The 17,848-nt window shown below is 38.6% G+C and overlaps 2 protein-coding genes across 2 annotated transcripts; one reads left to right on the forward strand and one right to left on the reverse strand.

The window, feature by feature from the left end:
* The first annotated feature begins 551 nt into the window (after positions 1-551).
* Positions 552-15,400, forward strand: cmtm4 (CKLF-like MARVEL transmembrane domain containing 4). The gene is made up of 4 exons (XM_077564689.1): positions 552-1,344; positions 7,400-7,576; positions 12,145-12,243; positions 13,977-15,400. The coding sequence occupies exons 1-4, from the start codon at positions 1,159-1,161 to the stop codon at positions 14,139-14,141; spliced, it is 627 nt and encodes a 208-aa protein (XP_077420815.1). The 5' UTR covers positions 552-1,158; the 3' UTR covers positions 14,142-15,400.
* On the reverse strand, positions 15,285-17,289 carry LOC144050976 (cyclin-dependent kinase inhibitor 1B-like). The gene is made up of 3 exons (XM_077564690.1): positions 16,951-17,289; positions 15,922-16,044; positions 15,285-15,814 (listed from the first exon to the last, which is right to left on the reverse strand). Exons 1-3 carry the CDS (start codon positions 17,201-17,203, stop codon positions 15,741-15,743), a joined length of 450 nt encoding a protein of 149 aa, XP_077420816.1. The 5' UTR covers positions 17,204-17,289; the 3' UTR covers positions 15,285-15,740.
* Between the last annotated feature and the right edge of the window lie 559 nt (positions 17,290-17,848).

The raw sequence follows: 17,848 nt of genomic DNA on the forward strand, positions 1-17,848 counted from the left end.
CTCACTCCAATACAATGTCAAATGTATTTTCATCATGGGCCACATCAAGGTTTGTTATGACTGAAAGTCATGGACGTTTTTTATCTGCCTTGTATTAACAGATACATTTTAATCTTGCTATTTGCATTAGTGGGCCACAAAAATGTGGCGGGCCTGTAACCTAATCTCATCTGGTCCCCGGGCGGTCGGACCTTAAATTTGTAACCAATTGCGGCGTAATTTTTGATTTTGTAATACTACACCCAACCACTAGACGGCAGTAAAAGTACAGTACAGCCAAAAAGACCGGGCAGTGTACAGTAAAGTTAATGCTTAACGTCTATTTGACAAATAACAAAATAGGCTGAATAAATGTAAGAATGTCACGTGACATAAGTAGCAGGCGTTGCGTTATAATAGTACCCAGGAAACAAAGTTTTTTTTTCCCAGGCCTTCACTTGGAGGGGTTGTATTGTTTTACATCAATATGAAGGCATTGCCAACAACTGAAGAGAGGGAGAAAGAAAGAAAAAAAGCTGTCTGTCGCCGCATGTTTGTGGCCAAAACTCGCTTTCCCAGACTACTCGGAGGAAGCCGAAACTGGCGGAGAGTTTTCTGAAGTGTGTGCCGTTTGAGGGGGGCGGAGACATGGCCGCCCCGCATCCACAAGGAGCTTAGCTGCGCGGAGCTGCCCCAGTGCGGGTTGCCGCTACCGGGACAGCAGGCCTCAAGTTGACGCAAGCTCACAATAGAATTCTCGCTGGGTCGTGATGGGTTCGCATGATTTGCTTACAGAAAAGGCTCGCTCTTCCCGGTAGGCGTGTTTTGTTTTCCCTTTTCTTTTCTTTTTTCGTATGCTGCGGCACTCGGCAGAATCGTCTGCGGTTATGACTGTGGAAAACAAGTGACCCGCCTAATAGAGTTCCAAGTGCCTCTGTGGGAGAGAAGCAGGAAACAGCCCCGGGTGTCGACCTCCTTACCCCGGTGAACCCTACATCGCGTCCCGGCGGGACGCCCGTGAGAAGTGGGCATTCCTGTTCGTTTTCTGCGTCCTCGCTCCTCTTGTCGCCATGGAACAAGTTTGGCTCTTTGGCGCATAGAGACAACCGGGTAATATATATATATATATTTTTTAAAGTGGACTTTACAAGCCCTTCGGCACCGCGAGGAACCACCACCATGAGGAACACAGAGGAGGCGGAGGGCTTGGACGGCGAGGCCTCCAACACCTCCATGATCTCTGGGGCTAGCAGCCCCTACCAGCCCACCACCGAGCCAGTCCAAGCGAGGAGCGTTTGGGGGGGCATTCGGTGCGATGTGGACTACCTCAAGTCTTACTTTGGTATTTTAAAGGCAGTCGAAGTGGTAAGTTAGTTCGTATTTTACTGTACTTAGGTACCATTTGTCCACAAATTAGCCACTAACATATGGTCACCGTGGATTTAAACTGCACAGTCTGCGTTCAAATGGATGGATTAAATACTCTAAAATAAAGTATGAAGGGACAGTCTGGTTAGTGTTTTGTCATGCTGACTGACTTTGTAATTGGCGTTTTATTAATTTGTATTTATTTATTTTACATCCCGCACACGCTGTTGGCTATACATTTTATGATAAATTTCATATTTATAATTCCCTCGTTAAAAAAAGAAAATAAAAAAATCCAATACACTTCCTGGATTTCCCCCCTCAGTGGTGTTTATGCACCTGTTTGAATATGATACTCTCCTAAAGGTATCTTGAATCGAATTTTGCACAAAATATAGTAAAAATTAGTAAATTAGGTAGTGATAAAGCACATCCTGTCGTTCTTATTGTATGCTGTGGTACAGTAAAGTACTCCCTGGCGATTGTGCATGAGGAAAACAACAGTGACGTCAGACAACAATGTGTGAATTGAAGGCAGTTGCAAGAAAACACTGAAGTCTTCACTATCTCACTGTGTTTGTTCTATTGTTTTGGGTGCAAGTAGCCCGTATCAAGAGGCTCTACATGTGGTAGTCGAGCTGCGTATTTGTTTGAAAATATAAAAGCGGGCTTTTATTAAGATAATTCTTCTTTAGTGGGAACTAGGGGTGTTAAAAAAAATCGCTTCGTCAATATATCGCGATATTACAGCGCGCAATTCTCAAATGGATTCGATTTGCGGTCAAATCGATTTTTAAACATCAACTTTTCATGGGAATATTCAACAAAACATCTTATTTTGGGTTAGGCTTTACACATTAAGCATGGAGGAATGTTATATTAATGGAACATTAAGCCTTAACATTATTAACATTTCCATACAAATCTTACAGTGTACATGTACAAGTTTACTGATTAGTATTTTCTGAATTTGGGAAAAAAAAATATCGCAATAATCAATTTTTAGATTCGAATCGGGATTAATCGGTATCGAATCGAATTGTGACCTATGAATCGTGATACGAATCGGATCGCCAGGTACTAGGCCATTCACACCCATAGTGGGAACTGGGAAGGCCATTTTAATAATTAGTGGTGAGTTTGGTCCGTAAAAAAATCAGAAACCCGACCTCAACCCCTGCAAACGTCTTTGCGATGAGGTCGTCTTTTTTCCAGTCATAACAAAACAGTGTTCTTCAGAATATAACGAACAATATTCTTCACATTCTGTTCCGCCCGTGTTACTTTATTTTATTTAAGCTCGTCGTAAAGTATATCTTGTCCACAAACGAGGACAGTTGAACGCCATCCAAGTTTGCATTTGTTATGTTAGTGGAAGCCTTGCAAGTCTCACCGCCAGATGGTTTTTCTTCCTTAGCTGGCAGTTTTACTGCTTCGTTCTGTAAATGCCCTAAATGGGGTCATGTGTTTATATTCTGTGCCTGATTGAGGTCAAAATAAAGAGATGGAGGACGAATCGTGAATGGTCAAACTCTGTAGCTGCGAAGAGGTTATCGGAGTGTCATTATTGTATTATGTAAATACTGTTTTAAACTGTAGCAAATCAAATTCCCACGGATGGATGATCATGCCGGCCTTTGCCGGACCTGGACTAACTGACAAACTTACTGTACCGCGTAGACAGACCATCCACATCCACCACCCAACCCCCCTCCGACCCTCCCCCCCCCCCTCGCGTCACATGTAACCCGACCATGTTTTGTCCTCAACAAAGCCCAACCCAAATTCAGACAGTTCCCCATTCACAGTCGGGAATTTCATTACACTAATCACTCGGCTCTTCAGCATTATTGAAAACTCAAGTCGCCCTGAACTGAAATGGTGGCGCTTGAGGTGCTGCGGATGTAATGAACTTTCCAGATGTCCGTGAGCGCTTCCTGCTTGGAGAGACACTGCGGTCGCTTCTGCTTGAAATGTTACGTATTCGGCTTTGGGAGGCGAGAAATCAAGAATGTTGCGCGTGCATTTTCGGGTTGCTGTGGCTTTTTTTATTTTTTTTGTGTGCACACATTTGCAGTATTTGTGTTTTCTTTGGACAAACAATGGTATCTAAAATAATAGTTATTATGGTAATCCGAGGTACCGTGCGATTATGTGTTTGCACAAACTGCGTCGGGGTGAAGGTGGGCATCTAATCGTTACTTACAAGATTATCCAATATGGAAGCTTGGTGGCCCCTCCTCCTTCTCCTCTTCCTGTTTGGCAGCTCGGCACCTGCTACACGGCGACTTTTTGGGGGAAGTCATGCTTTTTCTCTCTTAGACGTGACATCATCCCTAAGCATTTGCAGTCTTGCACTTTTTGTTTGGGTGTAACAGACACAAAAAAAAAAAAGTGAATCTAAGGATCAGTTCCAGTGTTTCCTTAGAGGAGGCGCGTCAGACTTGTTTTTGTCTCGGGCACACGTCGTAGTTTGGGTTTCCTTCGAAAGGGCCGTTGTGATCCTTGCGATTGCTTCCAATTGCAATCAAACAACAAAATGATGAATGAGGAGTTTAGAAATCAGAGGCCCGTAAAAGGAGTTTGTTCAAATATTAGAACCGATTATCGGCGCTGATATTGGGCGTTTTATTTTGACAAATATCGGTATCAAAATCTGATAAAAGGTCAATCTAAAATCATCTTCAGTTAACTTTATAATCGATGCTGCTGACCCCGGGAACCTTCTGAACCTTTTGTTCTTGTTCAACATTAAAATAAAGAAATATTTTCAAATTTTGGCAAAAAAATACATTTATTGTAGAAAACTATAGTATTTACTTGTTTAAGTTTCCATTTAACTTAAGGCATACTGATAACCTTGGGAGCTCGCTGAACATTTTGTTAGAAATTTAAAAGGATGTCTATTGTTTTAAGATTAAACAAACAAACAAAAAGTTCGACATTTTGTAAAGTCTGAAAATTTGTTCAGTCAAGATCGGCATTTAAAACAAAATTGACACTCATTTTTTTTCCCCCTCTTTTGACTGAAAATGAATATTGGCTCCAAATATCGGTTATCAGCCTCTTTGACTATTAACTCATTCACTGCCATTGACGGATATAGACGTCAAAAATTCATTTGAACTATTTCCATTAGTTTCACATTTTTTGGAGTGTGACAACCTAGAATTTTTTTACTGTACATTTAGAACAGATGTAAAATTTGTAATTAATTGTGAGTTAGCTATTGAAGTCATGCGATTAATTAAAATTTAAAAAAATAATTGTCTGACGCCCCTAATTTTTAATTCTTTTCTTTTCTTTTTTATTAGGGACATCAGGCGATTATTTATTTTAAAATTGTAATTAATCACACGACTTCACTAGTTAACTCACGATTAATCACAAATTTTATATCCATTCTAAACGTACAATACATTTTTTTTTTTTTTTTAGGTTTTCATACTCTTGTTAACAAAAGTGGAAAAAATGTGAAACTAATAGAAACCGTTCAAATGAACTTTTGATGTCTATAGCCGTCAATGGCAGTGAACGAGTTAATGTTCGGTATCGGCCATAAAAAAACCCAAAACATATCGGTCTACCTCTTAAACGTTACATTTAAAATAAATGTAATGCTGGCAACCAAAAATGCTTGCAGTATTTCAGCGTTTTTAAAAGTGAAGGTAATTTGTTATTTCTGTATTTTTGCAAGAAAAAGTAAATGTATAAATTTTCCACATAAAATGATGTGGCGGCCTCGACTTGGCCCCCAAGCCTTGCGTTTGACACCTTAGAACTATTCTTGTCATTTTGAATTTACCACACGCACGATTGCTGCTTAACCTTTATCAAACATTAAACATAAGTTTGTCGTTATACAACAGCAGACTTGGCGGAGGCGGGACTTTGCGTTGATGTTTTTCTTGGTTCTGTCGAGTCTCTGGGATTTGGACCGCACTCAGCCAGTCGGTAATCTGCATGCGGTTTTGCCGTGCCTCGGATGGCAAAAGAATACCTAAATAGCGGAATTCCTCCCATACTGTGGTTTGTTGATGACTTGGCTGGTGGAAGGCATCCACGCTGGCTGCCAGGAAGTGGACTCATGAGATGCGTTCACGGCCTCGGGTTCAGTCATAAGACAATCCCGTCATCATCACGACAGCCCAGAATTTCTGTACAACAAGTCCCATAATGCTGAAAAGAAAAAAAAAATGCATTTTTTGATGTTATGTACTACACTGGTTTGCCTTAAAAAAAAAAAAATGGCGCATTCTACAACAGAGCACACACACACTCATTGTTAGTTTTGTTAGTTAGCTAGAATTCCATTTTTAGTTTTCATAGCAAAGCTGTACATCGCCTTCTGAAGTTCTGTGCAAACATGACCTTGATATGGACAATCAGTACGGGTACAAGCATGGTTAGCCAATGAGAACGGGCACATTTGTGAAGAATGTGTAACTTTGGGTGACCAACGGTTTTGGAGCAAAACTTCTTGTGTACTGATTAATGCGACTGGCTACCGGTTTGATACGCAATTCTGAAGTAATACATTTGCTCAAGTTATTTGGTGGTAAATCATCTCCTTAGCGCCATTGCACATGCTAGCTTTTCTCCACGGGTGCTAGGGATGTAACAATTCACTCAAGCTCAATTCGATTTTTCCATGATCGGTACCCGATTTCCGATTTTTAAAAAAAAAAAAAAAATTTTTTTTTTTTTTTTTACAAAATGACAAATTTTTACGGAAGCATATTGCATTCACTTGAAAAAAAACAACTGTTTTTCTGACTAATTTTTTTGGGGGAGCTTTGTTTTTTTGAGTATTTTTTTTTTTTTTTCTGTTTTTCTGAATATTTTTTTTCTGTCCAAAAAATATTCCGATAAACAGGCTGAAAAAAAAATGTTCAGAAAACCAGGAGGAAAAATTACTCCGAAAAACAGGGAAAAGGAATATTCCAAAAAACAGAAAAAAAAAAATTTGCAAAAAAAAAAATATTCAGAGAAGCTGAGCTGGTGTTCTTTTTTTCTGAGTATTTTTATTTTTTTTTACCTCTGAACTCCAAGTGACTTTTTGCAGACTCAGTAATAGCGGAAGCGGACACTTTCCCGCATACCTCCAAATGCAATAAGATGGTCATGTTTACTTACTGGCTCTCAACAAAGGAATGAATGTGTATACTGTATTGTGGTTTGTTCTTTAATCTAAGGGAAAAAACCTTTAGAATTTTTTTTGAAAAACAGGAACATATATTTTTTTTCAAACAAAAAAAAATTGCTCAAAAAAACAGGGAAAAATATTTTTTTAAAAAACTGAAAAAAATACGCCTGGCGAGATAATTATTAAAATTAGGGGCGTCAGGGGATTAAATGTTTTTATTGTAATTAATCGCATGACTTCAATGGTTAACTCACGATTAAGCACAAATTTTATATCTGTTCTAAATGTACAATAAAAAAATTCTAGGTTTTCATACTCTTGTTAACAAAAGTAGAAAAAAAATGTTAAACTGATAGAAATAGTTAAAATGAATTTATGGCAGTGAATGAGTTAATATGAAAAGAAAAAAAGTACCTTTTCTGTCACCAATATCCAACATGAAACACTAATGCCACCTAGTGGCATAACAATTAGTCTAACGCATCTACTGTAGAACTCGTTTTATACTCCTTTTAATTACCTTTTTAACTTCAAATAACTATCAATTACTATAAAATTACTCCATCCATTTTCCTAACCTCTTGTCCTCACAAGAGTCGCGGGGGGGCACTGGAACCTAGCCCAGCTGGCTTTTGCGCAGTAGGCGGGGTACACCCTGAACATTTTTTTTTATAACCGTCACTGGCAGTGAATGTGTTAACATGGCAACGCAAATTGATACTTTTTTTTTTTTTTACATCAATGTAAAATCGGTTTTCCACTAACCGGTACCAATGAAGGCGTGCTTTAAAAAGAAGAGCAACAAAAAAAGATGTGACGCTTCTCTGAAGTTTTATTCTGCCTCTTGACATCGCCCATCCATGGTGAAGACGTTTCCTCTCCTTGCACCCGTCCGTCTCCCTCCAGGTCCTGTCCCTCATCGGCTTCATCTGCATAGAAACCATCATGATGTGTTCCCCGTGCAGCGGCGTCTACTTCTTCGAGTTTGTCAGCTGCACTGCCTTCGTGGTCACCGGCACACTCCTGGTGATTTTCTTCCTCAACCTGCACACCAAGGTGCCCCACATCAACTGGAACCTGACGGTTGGTACAAAAGTCAACAAAGGTGTCACAACGTGTTCAATGCTGTAACTGCTCGTTTGTTTTTAGGGCGTAATCGTGCTCCATTGGGATGCGTTATGCTTCATCTTGCTCCTCCATCTTAGCGTGGAATTTTCAAGAAATGCGAAAACAAAACGGACTAGTCATGTTTCCATCCTATTGTTTAGATTTTTTTTTTAAAGCAAATTTACTGAAAATGCGCAAAACGGACATGTGACTTGTGTCCGTTTCCATCTGTTCTTCTTTTGCAAATATGGAGAGGGAACTCCGCCGCTGTAGGGGGCGCTATACACCTTAGAGATGGGATCCACCAGTCATTTAAAAGAAGAAGAACAGGAAGTGATGACGTCGTATGAGTTTGCTTTTGTACTTCTTGATCAACCGTAGCTTTTTTTTTTTTTGCTGTTTTCCATCTAGAATTGCATTCAAATTAACTTATTTGATTCCGAAAAGATTTCTGTTTTGTTGTCCAACCCCAAACATACGCGTGACGTAATATCCAGTCAAAACTGTATTCGGTGTATCTTGTCAGCGTTTATCCACAAAAACTGTTTCCGTAGCCAAAATTCACATTTTTCTTTTTTTCCGATACGCTTCAAAATGCACCGCCTTACAAGCGTAATTTTTTTTTTTTTTTGCAAATTTTGGACACTTTTTCATTCAGTTTTATTTTCGCATTTTTTGAAAATTCAAATAAAAATGGGTGGATGGAAACCCGACTACTGAAAACGCTAGAAATTCGATAAAGGGCCCAAAATTCGCAAAAAAGTTTTTACGCTTAAAGGGGGAAGATTTTGAAGTGTATCGAAAAAAGGAGAACGCAAATTTTGGCGATGGAAACTGGTTTTGCGAATAACCGCTGACAAGACCGGAGATTACGTCACACGTACGTTTGTAGTCACAAAGCAATGTCGGACGATAAAGTAAGGTATTTTGGGGCGGGAAGGGCGAAACGGAAATCTTTTTGGAATTAATTAAAGAAATGAATATTAACTTATTCTCTGCCATTGACGGCTATAGACGTCCAAAATTCATTTTCACTATTTCTATTAGTTTACCATTTTTTCACATTTTTGTTACCAAGAGTATGAAATCCTAGACGAAAATTATTGTACATTTAGAACAGATATAAAATTTGTGATTAATCATGAGTTAATTATTGAAGTCATGCGATTAATTACAATTACAAATTGTAATCGCCTGATGCCCCTAATTTTTAATAATCTTAAAAAAAAAAAAAAGCTTATTTTTTAAAAATGTCTAGGTTTTCATACTCTTGTTAGCAAAAGTGGAAAATAAGTTCAACTAATAGAAATAGTTCAAATGAATATTTTACGTTTACAGACGTCAATGGCAGTGAATGAGTTTTTGAATGAGAATTACAAAAGCAAAATCATACGACGTCATCGCACGGCGCAGTCACTTCCTGTTTTTCTTCTTCTAAATGACTGGTGGATCCCATCTCTATGGTGTATAGCGCCCCCTACAGCGGCGGAGTCCCCTCTCCATATTCGCAAAAGAAGAACAGATGGAAACGGGCAGAAGTCGCATGTCCGTTTTGCGCATTTTCAGTCAATTCGCTTAAAAAATTCGAAACCAATTGGATGGAAACCTGACTAGTGTTACTAGAACGTTCAGTGTCGGCTGTAACCAAATGAGCTGGTCGGGTTTTCTTGACACTCCTTGCTTGCCTTTTTACTATTTGCCTAAACACACAAGATGCTGTTGTGTGAGCATCAGCGAGTGGAAAACTGCTTTTAAAGCTACAATAGCAGAAGCCACACAAGCTTTGCATGTCATCGTCAAGCAACGGAATCCAACCGTAGCGATCGGATTGCCTTTCAGGAAAGGAAGGAAAAATGCGGTCCGTTTGTCCTAAATGCGAGTTTTGGAGTGACTGCAGGCAGATTTAGAGAAATCGGCAACGTACCTGCGACCGGCACCATGTTACATTTTCATTTCTCATTCTTTAGTTTCCTTTTCTCATTCTCTGGTTTACTGGACTGCGTGGTTGCAGCTTAATGCGTTTTCCACTCACCGTCCCGACGAGAACTGACGAATCAGCAAGATTTATTCATCCGCCGATGGTCTTTTGTGTGCTTGAAGACTTGTTGCTATTCTGTTTTACATTGTAACCGTGGAAAGAGGAAATTTTGTTATACATTTTATTCACATTGTTGCTCTTTTTTTTGTGCTTCTTTCCCCCTTTTGCTCCTTCCAAACTACGGCTGCCATTGCAGTGACTGAGCAAGTTGTGCACGAGGGATTTGATCATGTGATTACGTGCTATGTGACTCCGTCTCCTCAATTTCACCCTATGGTGGCTTTGGAAGTGCTGCTGGGAAAACTTAGACACCCGTTCCCCCCCCCATCCGTGGAAATAACAGCACACACCACAATGTTGGTGACTTGCTTTGGACAAATGTGCTTATTTTGCACAAATAATGGCAGCTGATGAAAAAGTATCAAAAGCACCACTTTCCAGACAAATCCGTTTCCCTTCCTTCGATATTAATCACAATAAAAAAATAATAATAATAAATAAAAAATAGAAACTCCAGCTCTAAAATATTTTAATTTTTAAGCATATGTTTTAGGGGTGTACAAAAAAAAATCGATTCTCATTTAGTACGATTCAGAATCGATTTTAAATGTCCCTAAACCGATTTTATTTAAAGGATTTTATACTGTCTTGCCTTTGTCTGTGTGTGCCTTTATTTGGAACGCTGTTCATGTTGTACCAGATCTGGCCACTTAGGGGCAGTGTGGTTCCGCGTGGTCTAATACACTGTTAAGTTGTCGCCACATTAGAGAGTAGAAGGAAAAAGTCACTTTCAAGTTATTCCAATAAAGTAGTTTTTTTGCAGAGTCATTCTTTTGAGTGATAAAATTGCCGCAAGTAGCGCGCTAATTAGCATTAGCGAGTCAGATTGGAGTAGATCGTTACGATTCCTTGCACATCTATAGATTGAAGCAAAAATCATTGTCAATCAAATCATTTTGAACCGAAAATCGGTTTTAATCGAAAATCGATTCTGCATCGAATCGCAGGCCCAAAAATTGGAATCGAATCGAATCGTGAGACATTCAAAGATTCCCACCCCTAAAATGTTTATTGCACAACTTTTAGGGTTTGTGAAATATTGGAGTTAAGAACAAATCTTACTCAATAGACATCTTTGTTTTAAAACTCTAACAAAAAAGTTCAGGCATCTCTTAGGGGCAAGTAGCATGTCTCCAAAAGTTAAATAAAAAGTTAAGGAAATAGCTCCCTAATGTTTTCTACAGTATTAAAATATTTACTTATCTTAGTTTTAATTTGGAACAAAAACAGAAGGTGCAGAGAATTCCCAGAGTCAGCTGCATCTCTGAACATTTAAATACTCGGTAATTAGTTCCCTGAAGTTAACACTTTCTAGTATCGGCCGTGTGATTCTTCAAAATGGCCGATGCCGACATTCATCAAAATGCTGAATATCGGCGCCGATAATTCACCCAACCGATAATCGGTCTATTTCTAATTAATTTGTTTCATTGTTGTTCCACACACGCACACCTCGCTTTCCTCCACTTTTTTTTTTCTTTTTCTTTTTGTAAATGAAATTTTTTTAGGGTCAGCCACGATTGGAATGTGCAGTAAAGTAAGCCCGCTCCAATATTCTATCAATGGAAGTGACATTACACGAGAGAGGAATTTGAGTTTGACTTGCAAACACATTTTATGGTGTTACATGCATTTTTATATGGCTGCTTTCAATTGCTTCAATGCAACGTTCCATTAAAAAAAAAAAACATTTTTTTTTTTTTTAGTTCTTGTCGAGACGCTGACTGAGATCGGGCCAAGACTCGAACCAGACAGCCGGCAGTTTGTTCTGGTCTGGTGTTATTTAGGGTTTTACAGGGTGTCGGCCCGGCGAAAACATGGAATGTGTGAGACTGAACTGACAGGATGTGTGATGAGACACGACCCTCAAAAATGACAACCAAATCCTGTTCAACTGGTTTCGTGTCAGATCAAAAGCGCGCGTGCGTGCGTGTGCGTGTTGGAATATCGGCTTAGCGGGCGTGCGCCGGATTCACGTTTTGCTTTTCCCGTCATTGCGCTTCAGTAAATATGCGGCGCTACTAATTAACTTCCTCGATGTGACTTTATTGCGACCGTTTCGTTCATTGTGTGGATCTCGTGTGTCACATGACCCAAAGAAAAAATGCATGCCTGTAATAATTGAAATCATGCGTCCCGGCGTGATGGGCAAGCCTCAGTCGCACTGTGGTGGGATTATTAACCCGTCCTGAACTGTCTTAAAACAGCAACAGAACTCATGTAGAAAGTAGCAGCTCTCATTTTTGTCTGCTTTGGGGCGAGGTGGGGGGGGTTCATGTCTTTGAACTATGCACTTCCTGCAGGTTTAAACGGGCTATAATGAAGCAACAGGGATGCAGTCTGAGTGGTTATTAGCACAAACCCAAATTTTCTTTTCTTTTTTTTTCTTCAGTTGCAGGCAAAGGCAGTCATCCGCAATGTGTGTGTTTTTGTATTTTTCCTGCAGGATTTGGGCAACACGGCAGCCAGCACCTTCCTCTTCTTTTTGTCGTCTCTCGTGCTTGCGTGCATCAACCACAACACTGGAGCTGAAATCGCCGCAGTGGTGAGTAAGCGGGCAGCAGGCGGGATTGTTCCGTTTATTCGCAGAGCAAATCCATTGTCCCCGTTGAAAAGAACGCAAATGTGTGTCCAGTCACAACGCAGCAAAATTTAGTAGTAATAAATTGAATAATAATGCATCATTTGTGGAGACTGGCGTCAAGTTTTTTTTTTTTTAAATGTGCAGAATTTCACAAGTTACTTCATGTTAACTCGTTCACTGCCATTGACGGCTATAGACGTCAAAAATTCATTTGAACTATTTCTATTAGTTTGACACTTTTTCCACTTTTATTAAAAGTAGGAAAACCTAAAAAAAAATATTGTATTGTACATTTAGAACAGCTATAAAATTTGTGATTAATCGTGAGTTAATTATTGAAGTCATGTGAATAATTACAATTTAAAAAATGTAATCGCCTGACCCGATTAAAAAAAATAAATAAAAAATAAATAAAAAGAAAAGATTTTATTAGGGGCGTCAGGCGATTCAATTTTTTAATTGTAATTAATCGCATGACTTCACCAGTTAAATGTACAATAAAAAAATTTAGGTTTTCACACTCTTGTTAACAAAAGTGGGGAAAAAAAATTGAAACCAATAGAAATAGTTAAAATGAATTTTTGACGTCTATAGCCGTCAATGGCAGTGAATGAGTTAAAGATTAGATCAATCTTAATATGAAAAGACAAATGCACTGAACTGTCACCAATGTCTTACAAATGCAATAATGCCATCTAGTGGCAGAAAAATTACCAACATAAATCAATTTCACACTTTTTTTTACAGTACAGCACATCTTTTTAATTTTAACTTTTTTTTTTTTTTTTTAATTATTGGATCAATAACTAAAAGATGCAACATTTGTTTCCACATTTATGTTAACAAGGGTACGAAAGCTTAGAAAAAATATTTTATTGTACATTTAGAACAGATATAAAATTTGGGATTAATCGTGAGTTAACTAGTGAAGTCATGCGATTAAATACGATTACACATTTTAATCGCCTGAAGGCCCCTAATTTTTAATATTCTTTTTTTTAATCACGTTAGGCGATTATTATTTTTTAAATCGTAATTAATCGCATGACTTCACTAGTTAACTCACGATAAATCACACATTTTACATCTGTTCTAAATGTACAATATTTTTTTTTCTAGGTTTTCATACCCTTGTTAACAAAAGTGGACACAATTTTAAACTAAATAAATAGTTCAAATGAATTTTTGACGTCTATAGCCGTCAATGGCAGTGAATGAGTTAAGAGTAAATTAATTAGAACATGAAGCAACTCATGGACTCTTGTCCATTTTGTTCACCGGAAACTACAAATGGTCCCCATTTCCCGCAAATATTTATTATTGCAAAATTGTGTTATGCCTTTTGATACCGTTTCACGTTGTCACATTAGTGACGCAGCGACGACAGCAAATGAGCCAAATATAAAAGCGATGATGTTAGCTCAATGCTAACTGCTAACCAGCAGCCTACCAAGTGTACCACTGTAACTTTCTCTAAAGATGCATTAACTGCTTTTATTACGTGTAAATATTGTAGCTACTCTCTGTAGTAGATTATTATTATTATTTTTTTTTTTATTTTTTTTTTTACAAAAGTGCAAGAATCGAAACGAACCTATCCTCGTTTCATGAACAGCCTGTCCATGCAACGTTCATCAGTTTCACCACAACAATCGTGAATTGTTGCTCACTTCCCATTTCCTCTTTGTGCGCAGACGTTCGGCTTCCTGGCAACAGGTGTGTACAGCCTAAACACTTTCCTGGCGCTACGGCGGTGGCGCCGCGGCAACGGCGCCCAGAGAGCGGCTCAGAGCAGCGAGTACATGCGAGCGCGCACGGCCTCCCGCGGGGAAACGGAGGCGCGGCCCGAACTGGCGTGAAGGCAAACCACGTGACCGGCAGCTGACGGAGAGGCACAGAAGCACCTGGAGTGGAAAAAAACGGCCGCGTCCACTTTGCAACATTTGGGCTGCGCTTCCTGAGCCGCAGATGTGCTCGCCGCTTTGTTTAGCAGGAATCCCCCATCGGAACATTCCACAGTAAAGAGGCTCGTTGAAGGAATGGAAAGAGTCACAAGTTGTCGTCGCGTCGGAATTGAGGTTCACTTCGCTACTTTTGCTGATGAACTTGTAATCTATTACTGTGGAACGTGACCATTCCTTTCTCTACTGACACCAGCTGTCGGCCAGACAAGACTGATTATTTAAACGCTTAAAGATTACGTAACGCTCATTGGCTTTATTTTTTCCTTGTCTTGATGAACTGCCGTTTTTTAATCTGTGATGTTTAGCCACTAAAAGAACTTTGCTGCGTGCAATCATTTGATTTGATTTTTTAGCTTTTTTTCAACTAGCATTTATACTTACATGAAGGTTATTATTGCCAGTACAATGTGTCTTAATCCATTCAATTAGTTTTATGTCAACACTGTGAGTAAATACCACGAGACAAGAATGCTTGATTTATATTGTCTCTCTTTTGCACGTCAACCGCTTGGCTAAGTGATGATGTCATACAGTAGATCTTGTTGAAATGGCGCACGGTTCTGCAGCACATAGTAGCGCAAGCCCTCAGCCTAAACTGCATCTCAGGTGTTGCATCACCTTGTTCCGTTTTGACGTTTGCGTGACAATCTATGTAAGCACTTCTCATGTAGTCGGTCTATCATAGAGGTTTGCTTTATTATTATTTTTTTTAGTTTCCATGCTGTGTGATTTATTTTTATTTTTTTTCAGTTTTCAGTATTATTCTCTTAAAAAAATATAAATTTATAATCGGTGTATAATCAAACCTCAGTCATTCCTCTTGGTTATAACAATACAATCATTTCCTGACACTCCATTCATGCTTTTAGGTCAAAGTGAGCCATGAGTGACTGAATTGTACTTCAAAATACTTTACTGGATAGATTGTATGGTTACTATTTAACGCCACCTTGTGGTCTTTTTCTAAAATGTACTTCAGCAAATTTATGACCAATCCACAAATGTGTTGCTTTAAAAAAAAAAAACTGTACACAAACATTCCACTCCATTTTTATTCAAGCATACACAGTATACTATAAATACAGCGAAAATCACTTCAGGTATTTATTATGCAATGCTTTTATGTTAATTGTTATTAAACCAACTGAACCAAAGACTGGCTGCATTTTTCTCGGTTTGCGTATGCTTGATGTAGAGCATTGCTATAGATGTTATCTACATAAACGTGGCCAACTTAAAGCCACTCAGCCGGATGGGCAATTCAAATACTATATTGGGTGAAAAATATATAATTAAATATCTAGAACACTGTGTTTGCTTATAGAACTTTTTTTTTTTTTTTTTTTTATAAAAAACTCTAAATCACATACAAAAATAAAGACACGTGTTTTTTGTAATTAAGGTATTTTGAATAACGTTCTAACAGCAGCATCAAACAAACTAGTCAACTTGGATTCAACAGAATTTTTTTTCTTTCTTTCTCCAGATTGCTCTTCAAATGTAGAGGCGTCGTCCCATTTCAGTGCAACGATGCTTTGCTGGAACACGTGCCTTTGAGACCAACACACCTGCCGGGAAATAAAAAGGAACATAAATATGATTTCATTTGCATCGAATTACAGCGAGGGATCGCTGTATATTATTTATTGGAACATCATGTATCGCACATGCTTACCTGTAGTTTGATCATCGTGTGTGGTCTTTGGGCGTGTCCTCTTCTTTGGGCCAGGGGTGACTTCAGCAGGCCACTTGTTACCAGAGCCGACGCCCTGTTCAGCCTCCCCAGTCTCCTCATTTGCTGTTATAAAAGAAAACATTAAAAGCAACATGAATAAAACAACCAAATTTATGCTTAATGGGATCTTCAAAAGGCTGATTTCCTTTGTTGAGAGGTCAAACTTCCTCAAATAAGAGTTCAAATCTCAGATTATATCCTTACTTTCTACTGGAATTAATTTTCACCATTTCCTTAAAGTCTGAGTTTAATATCTTTTTCCTAAGATGCTGGTTTCTTTGGATCTTTGAAATTCATGCAAAAAAAAATCTGTAATATTAAATTTCTGATCCAAATGTCGCCCCTGGGTGGAATTATAATCACTACAGTAGATAAAATTAAAAATACAAACGAGACTGTCCACTCAATCGGGCGTACTGAAGAATTCCATTTATGGACAATTTCGAACTTGCATCACAATTACGTCACAAGTTAAAATGGCGGTATTTTGGGGTCACTCATTAAAAAAACTGATTTTAGATCGTTGTAATATAATTTGTGAGGATTATTTTGATTTCAAAATGTTATAAATAATGTCATTTGACTACTATAATAATCTGCCTGGTTTGTTATGCTAGCCAAAAGTAATATAACACGCTGTTTAGGTGCTTTGCGTTGAGGAAATATCAAAAATGCCCGGATGATAGGAAATCGTACAGAATTTATAAAGTACAACTATACTACAGTGAAACTAGCCTAAACTATTACTTTAAATTTTACAACATAAAGATGCCGAACAAATATAAATGATGAAAATGGACTGTTTTGTTGTCCGGGGGAAGCAAGTTTTTCTAAAATGGACGTTGATGTAACTTGTTAGCTGCTAAGCTAGCTAACCCAGATGCCGTTACGAATAACAGCTCTTGTCTTTTTTTTTTTTCTGTGAACACACCGTGAATAATTTATTTTTTAATAAAAAATTGCACATACCCACAGTGGTAGAAAAAGTTTTCTTGTCCCAGGTGGACTCGTGGTAAAACGCAGCTATGCTTTGCACCGGATTTTTCTCCCACTGCAACCTGCCGGGCAGCGGCGTCTCGGTCTCGAAGACGAAATTCCAGCGCTTGGTGACATCCTGGCTAATTTGGTGGAGCTTCTGTTCTAACTCTCGGTCTACGTGGTCGTGGTCGACGGTGCCAAACAGACGTTTGCGGACCAACTTTGTAGGCACGACGTCGTTCATCGTTGTCGTAGTGGAGGAAAAGCTTCTGGAAAGTTCCCGCTTGAATGTGATGAGTTGAGGTGCCGCATCGGCGCTGATCGCAAAGAACGTGATTGGCTGTGGCATTTACGTCATAGACATCAGAGGAGATTTAGCCAATCAGCATGCTAACAACACCAGATAATTTAGATCGTTTATTTTGTTTTTGTTTTTTTCACAGTAAATTCGATTTATTAAAAACAAAAAAGAGTAGCTCACGTTTAATGCTCTGTATGAGGGAATCTAAGATGAGAGTATGGGTCCATTTTTTTTTTTTTTTTGGGCCACCTGTAGTTTCTGCTAGGTAACAAGCTAAAATAATGTCTGAAAAAAAAATAATTTTAACCCTCCACTACACCCAACTCAATTAAAAAAAAATAGATACATGAAGACACAAATGAACACATTTTCAATCAAATATTTATTTATTAAATTTGTAACTTGTTGACCTACCTTACTCATCCTCATCACTGAGATATTTAACCTTATTAGCATCACTAACATCAGCTACAACAGCATAGGACCGAGAAAAATGTCTCTTGGACATATCTGCTGAGTTTTTTCTTTCAAAGTTGGAACCTTTTTGGCTTTTTATAGCGGTCATATTTTCAAGAACTAGAGCTTGCA

The sequence above is a fragment of the Vanacampus margaritifer genome, chromosome 4 (assembly GCF_051991255.1).
Source record: "Vanacampus margaritifer isolate UIUO_Vmar chromosome 4, RoL_Vmar_1.0, whole genome shotgun sequence".
Classification (NCBI taxonomy): domain Eukaryota; kingdom Metazoa; phylum Chordata; class Actinopteri; order Syngnathiformes; family Syngnathidae; genus Vanacampus; species Vanacampus margaritifer.

Excerpts from the sequence above, each read along its gene's own strand:
- cmtm4 (XM_077564689.1), top strand. The coding sequence starts at position 1,159 with ATGAGGAACACAGAGGAGGCGGAGGGCTTGGACGGCGAGGCCTCCAAC. Across the intron at positions 1,345-7,399 it reads TTTTAAAGGCAGTCGAAGTG|GTCCTGTCCCTCATCGGCTT; the intron begins GTAAGTTAGTTC and ends GTCTCCCTCCAG. Across the intron at positions 7,577-12,144 it reads ACATCAACTGGAACCTGACG|GATTTGGGCAACACGGCAGC; the intron begins GTTGGTACAAAA and ends TTTTTCCTGCAG.
- LOC144050976 (XM_077564690.1), bottom strand. The coding sequence starts at position 17,203 with ATGAACGACGTCGTGCCTACAAAGTTGGTCCGCAAACGTCTGTTTGGC. Across the intron at positions 16,045-16,950 it reads AACTTTTTCTACCACTGTGG|CAAATGAGGAGACTGGGGAG; the intron begins GTATGTGCAATT and ends CTTTTATAACAG. Across the intron at positions 15,815-15,921 it reads ACACGATGATCAAACTACAG|GTGTGTTGGTCTCAAAGGCA; the intron begins GTAAGCATGTGC and ends ATTTCCCGGCAG.